The 9,261-nt window shown below is 47.1% G+C and overlaps 1 protein-coding gene across 1 annotated transcript in view; it reads right to left on the bottom strand.

Moving 5' to 3' along the window:
• Window positions 1–4,301: 4,301 nt before the first annotated feature.
• The window catches only part of GINS3 (GINS complex subunit 3), a 7,202-nt gene continuing 2,242 nt past the window's right edge, over window positions 4,302–9,261 (bottom strand). Inside the window, exons 2-3 of the mRNA XM_031058412.1 lie at window positions 8,645–8,908; window positions 4,302–6,186 (exon numbers count right to left, since the gene is read on the bottom strand). Coding sequence (XP_030914272.1) covers window positions 5,956–6,186; window positions 8,645–8,908 — 495 coding nt within the window. The 3' untranslated portion in view covers window positions 4,302–5,955. The remainder of the gene's footprint in view (window positions 6,187–8,644; window positions 8,909–9,261) is intronic.

Here is a 9,261-nt window from a genome sequence, read left to right as displayed (position 1 = left end):
GTCAGACACCCACCCAAACCCTCTTCTCTTGGGGTTTCCATGAGCTCCTGAGTCCGGGTGTTGCACACCCTGGGGTTAAATGCCCCCTGAGGTGGCTGCTGCCCTACAGCTGATCCTGGCAGAGCTCCTGGAGTCCCCTCCACGTGCTGGGGTGCACCAAACAAGGGGCTCTGGCCCATCCTGGCACTGACCTTCCCTGCCAAGCCAGTCACACGCACCCCATCAATAACAAAGTGCAAGATAACAAAATGAGCTGTCACAGCCAATTAACATGCTGGGCTTAATCGGCTTGTGGGCTTTCAGGGTGGAGGTGAGGGGCTGGCTCCAGGCTGGAAGGGCCACAGGGAGGCAGGGTGAGGTGTTTCATGGATTGCAGCCACCCCTCTCTGCTGGCTCCCTGGGCCAAGAGCCAGGAGTGGGAGGCCAGGGCAGTGCTTCCCACAGCCACGGCATCATCTCAGGGGTGTGTGGGCACCCCAGCCCCGGGCACGGCCAGCAGAGAGGGACAGGCAGCCCGAGGTGACTGGTGTCAGACACTCCACACAGGGATTTAGCCCCCAGGCAGACCCTCTTGCTAGGAGAGCAGCCAGCACAAATGCCAAACCCAAAAGACTTCCACTTAAAGCCAGGAGGGATCTCAATGGCTGTCGCTGAGCACCTCTCAATTAATTAGCATCCTGCTGATTCTACAATTGAGGCGATTGCTAAGGAGATTAAATCGGTCCCTGCCATAAAGCAGATGCTGTTCCCAAGGCCTGATTTGCAGTGATTTTCTTTTCCTAAAGCCTTTTCCCTGCCCTGTTGAGTCAGCTGAAGCCCCAGGGTGCTGGGTGCAGCCAGGACACAGCAGAGCTCCAGAGGGTGGTGAGGGTGGGAGCAGTCAGTGAAATGTCACTGCATGCCCCAGGAGGGCTCACTTGGAGGATGCAGTGTGAATCCAGAGCAGAGCCTGGCCATCCAGGGAGGCCGTGGTCTGTTCACCCCATTCTGCCTCCATCAGCAGGGACAGACTCAGCCGGGCAGCCAGAGCTGCATTTGTGCACCTGAAAGCCCAAACTGAAAGGGAAAACACCAGCTCAGCCTCCAGGCAGAGCTCAGTAAATCCACCATGACTGCAATAAACTCTGCTGATTTGGTGCAAACTTGGAGTAACCCCAAATGCACAGGGCAGTAGTACATGAGTGCAGAGTACAGCCCTGCCCAGGAGGCTTGGCTCCACTCCAGCAGTGCTCCTTGGGTCTCCACCAGCACAGCTGAGGAGAGGGAGGACTTTTCTCTGGAAGCCTTTGCAAAGGGTGTGACTCTCACAGTTGGTTTGTTAGTGCTGCCCAGGGCCTGTGCGTGGCTTGTTCCCTCACCCCAGCAGAGAAATGGCCATTCAGCCACCCATGGACACAAAGAGCACTTAGGAAAGGAGCTGCAGGATGTCAACTAAACAGCCAAAAACCTGCAAATCTTGTATTTGTGAGGTGAAGGCAGAAACTCATCTTAAATCCTTGCTGTGATGAGAGCCTGTCTGCAAAGATACACCCACCCTGCCCAGGATGGTCCCACAGCAAGAGAAATAAGCACATGTGGGGGCTGCTTTGATTGTACTCTGATTACTGCATCTGCTTCACTGCTTCCTCCCATGTGCATCGCTGCCAAGTCCCACAGCCACCTCCTCACTCCATTCTGCTCTAATGCCTGAGGAAAAAACCACCACACTACATCCTCAGCATTTGGCAGCTTCCTGGTCTGAAGTCAGGGGAAAAATGTCTTTTATGTTCACCAAGGGTTTGTGAGGGTTTGTCACAATCCTTCTCTGCTTTCCCTGGGGAGAATCTGGGGCTCTCCAGGGACCAAAGGGACAGCAAGGGACAAGCCCTGTCCTACAAGCCACACAAGCTGAGTCCAGTCTTCAATCTCCATTTGAATTCTGGCACCTTTTTTTTTTGTATCACAGCATCACAACAGAAATGGAACAGCATCACTGTGACACTCAGGTGACATTTCCTTACCACTGCCCACTTCCAGGCACAGAAATCCCAGGAGGGTAAGTTTGGGACTGACTTTAGGGTTGGAGTTTCTCAAGCTCATCTGCAGGAAAACTGGGATTCCTTATTCTGTGTCCCTCTATGCTCCTCAGCCCCAAACCCTGCTCAGCCCTTCTGCTGCCTGTGCCTTGCCTCAACCCACCAGGAGAAAAGTGGCTTTTTTCCTACAGCAGAGGAGATTTCTGCCTTGCACAGGTCCAGCTGGGAATCCCAAAGAAGGTACATTTTTCCCAAGGTGTGGGGGAAGCACTGCAAGGAGCTGCAGCTGTAAATTCTCACAAAGGCTAATGAAAGGCAATGGACCAGTGTGCCCTGCCAATCCTGATAGAAAGGATACTGAGGCTGCTGGCACTGCCTGGCAGGCTGCCACGAGGAATAACTCTTCAAAAATAGAAGCACGCTAATCTGAGGAACCTGCTGGTATTGTCAATGACATTAATGAAGTGTTTGGAAAACCAGAACAAATGCCTTGGCTTTTTGGGGCTGTGCCCCTTGTAATTTTCCACATCAGCTGAGGAGTGTTCTGGCAAACAGCACAGTGCTCCTGGTGCTGTCCTGCTCCCCAGAGCAGAGCAAGGACTCGGCTCTGGGGGCTCCCAGCAAGGCTGGCCCTGTGCAGCAGAGCCTGGCCAGCCCCCAGGGAAGAGGCTCCCCAGAGCAATTCCCACTGGGAAGCAAAGCCCATCAAGCAGCCTCAGTGTGCCCAGGGGAGGTGGAAGCTCACTGTCTCTTCCTTCTTGTTTTCATTCCTTGTCTCAAGCCCCCTCTGGGTTCTTTTTCACCACTGTGGTCAAGACCCATGGATGGCAAATTTCTCCCTGGCAGAAAGGTTTTGGATTCCACAGCTTTCTTACCCCTTCCCTCCTGCAGCAGCAGTCAGTAATCCTTCATTTTCATTGCCAACCATGACATCCACTCCTTGTGTATGCTCTAATCTAGGACAAAGTAATGCAACCGACCAAACCCAGATTTCAATTAAAATTTTGAACAAAGCTTGTGTTGTAGCTGGTTACCCAAAAAGGTAGAAGATCACTGGTTGAAGATCAGAACAGCTTGTGCTCCTAACTCAGCCAGGTGCCACTGTGTCTCTCATAAAAATAATACTTTGTGTTACAGTATGTCAGTTCCCAGAACACTTCTTGTTGCTGCTCCTCCTGGTTGCTGCTAAAATTTTGCCTATTTCTTCACTTGATTGCAATGAAAACATTTGTGGCAATACTGTAAAATGTGCCTATGGACTGATTTTTCATAAATACCAGCAGTCCTTCAATTTAAAAACTCAAGGACATGGGAGAAATAAAACTTAATAGTCCTTTTCAGACCTTTTCCAGGTAGTTCTGTAATGAAGATTTATTGTACCATTCTGAAAACACACAAGTTCAAACTCCTCTAACTTAAAGCTTGCTGCAGTGCCATAACAAAGGACAGCTGTGTTCACAAAAAGTAAAGAGCACTCTTCTGGACAGAAAAAAACTAACCAATACTGTAATTTAAAATTACAGGATCAGATTTTTAAGGGTCCTTAACTCATGGTTACTAGAAGTGGCATTGCCTTCTTACAAAAAGCCAGTGACATTGAAGACTACTTCAGGCATTTTTTTCCTCCCTACTCTGAAAGCTGTTGCACAAAATGTTGGCAAGTGAGCAACCTTCTGCTTGGATTTTGCATCCAGCAGTAGAGAAGAAAAATGTTCTTACAAATGCAGGAAAATTAGCTTGGATAGTCACCAAAACCAGTCCAGAAATTGATGGAACTCATGATTTTGGTTATAAACCAGCTACATTCCAAGGCCAACATCTCAGTAAAATAATATTTCCAATTGAAAGATGCTTTCTGTCACAGATGGACTTCAACTTGCTCCTCTTGCAGCATTGGTCACAGCTCTGCCATGGTACACAAAGTGTTTGCCACAGTGCCTGGAGCAGCAGGATAGAGACAGCCAATTCCCACCTCCCACCAGCACTACAACAAAGCTGAGGTAACACAGAGCCATCTCTACACATCTTATGTTCCTAAAAACACAATTCATTAAAGCAACAGCTTATTGATTGGCTGGCAGGGTCTCTGCCACAGCCTGTACAAGCTGCCAGACCCCACCTGGGCTAAGTCAGACAGGAACTATTTCTACCCTGGTACAACTGCACAAGTTAGCTCCTGACCACATTACCTATAAGTGCAGAGGGACTATCTACCATGGCCACACTTGTGTAGAGACCTGGACTTTCCCATCTGATTTTTCTGCTGCAGCGCAATTAACAACAGACTTTTCACATTATGAGCATTCCCTTACAAAACATTTATTCGAGATAAAAATCCAGAAATGGACAACTGCCAAATGCATAAGCCATTATGTGCCATTAAGTCATTAAGTGCAGCAGCATTTCGTCCTGCACATACTTCAAATACTTTGTCAGGCAAGCTTCCAGCTCTCCTGTGGCAGGGCAGCTGAGGGGAGGCACTGAGACAGCTGTGAAGGCACAACACTGTCCCCTCTGACCACGTCCACAGGCTGAGCTTCAACATCTCTGGCCAAGGAACAGCCCTTTGTGCTCGAGGTCTTGTTTGAGTCCAATATCCAGGGGCATCTGCAAGTCCAGTAACAGCTCCTCTGAGACTTGGATCTTGCTGTCACCTCCCAGGGAGGTGAAATAAACTTCCCACAGAAGTGGAAGTGCTCAGCAGCATCAGGATCCAGCTCCTCTGCTTAGGTTCTCCTTCTACAGTGGCACAGAAGCATCTCTAAGGTGTCTAATACTGCTCTCAAAGGACAACCATCCTGATGGCTGCAGGAACTAAGCCCTACAGAGATAACCCCCCACATCTTCTGTTTCCAGTCCAATGGGACTTGAGATGATCTAGGTTTAAGGGCATCCACATGGGACGATAATCACTGTGCTGTTTAGCAAGCCCCAAATCCAGTCACTCCTACTGGCAAGGATGACATTTACCAGGATCATATTCCTAGATTCATTTGGATGGATCAGAAGGAAGGAAACTCAGTTCATTTGCTCTGTCCCTTCTACTAACCAAATTTAGAAATCAGACAAATTTCTCACGGAGGAACAAATATCTCAAAGGTTGATAATGGGGCAGACTTTCCATTGAAGTTTCTGCTTTTGATCTGGTCCAGACTTTACTCTTTGCTGCCTTCTGCTTCTTCCTCTGTAGAACACCCATCACAGAGACAAATCCAGTACAAAAGCCACAGACACCAAACAAGAACACTCTTTACTGCACAGCACCAAGGTCACAAGGGCCAAAAAGAGAGAGAGAGGATAAGGCAGCACGAGACCTGTGCAGCCACTTGCTGTGCAGGTTTGAGGAGGTATTTCTCTCCAGGGCACTGGTACTGTGTACAGGAGTCAGCAAAGAAAAACATTCCTGCCTCACCAAGAGCACCTGTTCCACCTCAGTGTAAAAGAAATGAACACAAATTAATGCTGTATCACATTTTTTCCACATCACTGGGGCTCTCTAAAGAACAGGGAACCTGGAAACAGCTGTTCAAAGAATCAATAGTTGTTTCCAGGAGGTTGGGATGGGAAGGACAAGATGAAATACATAAATTACATTTCTGTCCAGATGTGGTATTGTAAATATCAATTTGGAACAATAATTAGTATTTATTACCCTTTTAGGAAGTCCTCTCATAGCCTTTCAGCCACCTAGCAAACACTTTAGCTGCAACTCCTCAGGAGTGCTATGAGCAAGCTGTAAGGCTGTTCAGTGGTGTCATCTAGTTTTTGTACCCTTGCCCTCTGCCTTTAAAATTTTCATTAATTTTACCCAAATGTGCTACAGAGAAGAATGCCCATTAATGGACAGGGAGCCTGTTCTTCCCTAAATTGATTGATTTTTCTCTTCTACAACAGGCTGTAAATCTGTATTCCCCACTGCAACTTCAAGTTCTTCAGACTTTTAACCATCCACTTCTGTGAGCTTCCTTTTCCCGTAGTTCTGCACCAGACTGGAAGCTGTGATTTGAGAAGCCTGTCCCTTTTCCCAGCACTGGAAGTCATTCAGCCCTTTCTGGCCCACTTGAAAGAGAGCCCTTTCCAGCTCATCCAGGCGTGCCACCAGCGCAGACGTGTCCTCGTTGTAGGCGTTCTGAGAGGAGTCCATGATGCGGCGGAAACGGGCAACGAACGTCTGAGGGAACAGACAGAGTCACTGACAGGTAACACAGAGCCACCCCAGCTCACACCTGGAGCCCTGAGCTGTCACAACTGAAAAGCCAAAGTTTAGGCTGCTGTTCACAACAGGACAAGGGTCTGCAACCAGCACAGCACTTGTTAAGCTTGGCTACAAAGACAAAATCACTTCGTGCCTGAGCTGGGATGTCAAATACCTGATACTGGGTGGGAAGCAAACACAGAATTGGATTTTGGCTACTTCCCCAAAACAGGCTTGAGGAGACCCCAGGATACAACACAATTATGATCTATTCTGTCTCACTTCTCAAGCAATCATTGCTTTAGAGCAGGAGGAATGAATCTCATGCCACAGGAACGTACAAGCTGCAAGCTGTGAATGTCCAGGAAGCTAAGCCAAACTGCTGCTGAAAAGCATTCAGTATGCTAGAAAAACATTTAACCATGAAAAAGGTGAAAAACCAAACCAATCTGCAACTTATAAATAGCATTTTCAACAAGATATATTTAAGGCATTTTATTTTCCTCTCTATCTTTGCTTTTGGGGACAGGAAAAAAAAGGGTCAGAACTCTTTAAGAACTGTGCTTTGTTATTTCAGGAGTTGATTTTAGAATTGCCAGAACTTATAGGATAAAGTAATAGGTTAAATAAGGATAAACTTATAGGTTTTTAACTCAGCACAACTCCCCCTTCGTTTGCTTCTAAAAAGAGAAATCAAACCTGGCATGCTTTGATTTTTCTGTCAATAAGTAATGAATTCTACTGTGGTTTTTTTCCCTAAGATGTCCATTAGCAGAGAAAGAAAAGACAAGGAAAGGCATGGGCACCTCCTCAATGCACAAAGCACACGTTCAGCAGACAGCTCCAAGAAAGCAGCAGCACTTTAAAGCCTCTCTGCATCAGCCTTAATGTAAAGCACAGAGAAAGGAAAAAAAATGCAATAAAAATCATCCCAGTCCACTTAGAGACCTGGCTGAAGAGATCTCAGGGCTGTTAGTGGTTATATTTAAAAGCTCAAGAAGACTGAAGCCCGGAAACAGACAAAGATGACATCTATCTTTTAAAAGAGAAAGGGAAGATGGAGAGGGAGAAGGGAAGAGCCAGGGAATTATAAATCCATCAGCATCAATTCCTGGAAGCATACTGGAACAAAGAAGCAACACAGAAACTTCTGCAAGATAATAAAAGAATCACAGCCACCATGGACTTGCCAAGAACAAATTCCCAGAGCCCAGGCTGGTTTCCTGCTAGGGCAGGGTGCCAGGCCTTGCACAGACAGGAAGAGCAGCAGAGGGGCATCTGTCACGGAGCACTGCTGGAAGATGTAGCCAGACCACCCAAAGATGGTCAGGAGAGACAGCCATCATCCACAGCTCCTGTCAGGAGGGAAGAACACACTGAGTGGAGTTCCACTGGGGTCTCTGTGGAACCAGCTACTGCTTGAGATGCTAATTAATGACCTTACTAAAGGAATAGAAGCTGTGCTCATTAAATCAGCATGCAACATGCAGGAGAAGGAGAAGGGCTGACTACAGGCATGTCAGGCAGCAGACCTCTTAATTCATAGCAATCCTGACTAATTAGAAAGATGGTGTGAAAACAATAGGCTGTCATTCACCCAGGACTAACAGGAGGTTTTACATTAAGGCAGAAATAGCACAGAGTCAGGAAATTATCTGTTCACAGATGCAACCTGTACCATCTCACTGTGGACTGCAAGCCAAACACAGATCCGTGTGACTGCATCGTGACAAACCAGATGCTGCACCAAGATGAGCCAAGAGCATCACAGCCACATAAAACTCACAAAGCAATCCTTTTGTTTTCAGCAGCACAAGCCCTGAGCATGGGACTGCACTGCTGTTCAGGGCATGGTGTGGTGGATGCAGATCCACTGGAGAGGCACCAGCAGTGCACAATGAGGGCAGTCAGAGGTTAGGGAGCATGATCCATAGAGAAACATCAAATGAACTGGGACTGCTGCAGGAGGGAAGGGAATCATTTGTCCTCAGCATTTACTTTGTATGAGACAAATAGAACAGAGCTTGTATTGCTGTGAAGGAGCTTTGGTTCAGACATTGAAGCAAACCTCCTAAGGTGAGGCTGGCAAGGTACTGAAAGAGATTGCCCAGAGCAGGGTGAGCTCTCAAAGTTAGAGAGATTTAAAGACAGGTATAGTTATATAATCCTACATCTCCTCTAGTCCTGTTCTACAGGATTTTATAAAATACCATATTTACAGTGTGGAAACACCAAGCTAAAATTACACTCCTGGATGCACAGTAGAGGTTTCCAGCACCAGCCTGTGCAGCTGCCAAGAGGGACATCCATATTCAATCCAGAAGTCATCTGGATTAAACCAGAATATTTTTCCTGAAGAGCGCTAAGCAGCTGGGAACTAAATGAAGACAGAAAAATGCAAATCTAAGTTTCAAGACTTGATTCAGATACTTGCCTGCAGGATAGTCTGAGCTATCTCAGGATTCTCTGGATTCTCAAAATTCAGGAGCTGTGAGCCAAACCCATAGTAGTAGGGCCCCATTTTATGCAGATCAACCACATTGGCATCAGCACTGAACACCGTCCTCCAGGCTTCCTTGTAAATCTTTGGCAGCTCCACAGAGATGATTCTCCTTTTGCTGTCATGCAGCCCTTTAGCAAGCCACAGAGGGATTTCCAGCTTCGATCCCTGGGGGAACCAGAGAAGCCAAAAGTTATCCTTGCCATGAAACTACACCTGAACTAGCCCTAAAGACACAGAGTGAGGTTCATTAATGAAGATCCAGCATTTAAAAAGTCAATTTTGTTTTCAGAACAGTCCTTTGTGTCTGTAGCATAAACCAGACACATTTCAGAGGCCTTATTACCGCAAGACTCGGAAAGTGACGCTCTGTGGTTTAAGAATTGTCAGCTGATGAAACAGCAAGAGAAAAAGAAGAAAAAAAAACCCAAACAGGCAAACTGTATATAATAAAAGCAAAATAACTTAAGGAAAGTAGCGGAGAGCATCCTTGCAGTGACCACCAAGAGAGGGCGGCCGGGCCTGGGAGGCGCGACAGGAGCTGCGGGAGA

Source organism: Geospiza fortis, unplaced genomic scaffold, assembly GCF_000277835.1.
Source record: "Geospiza fortis unplaced genomic scaffold, GeoFor_1.0 scaffold97, whole genome shotgun sequence".
Classification (NCBI taxonomy): Eukaryota; Metazoa; Chordata; class Aves; order Passeriformes; family Thraupidae; genus Geospiza; species Geospiza fortis.
This window is presented reverse-complemented; position numbering and strand designations above follow the sequence as displayed.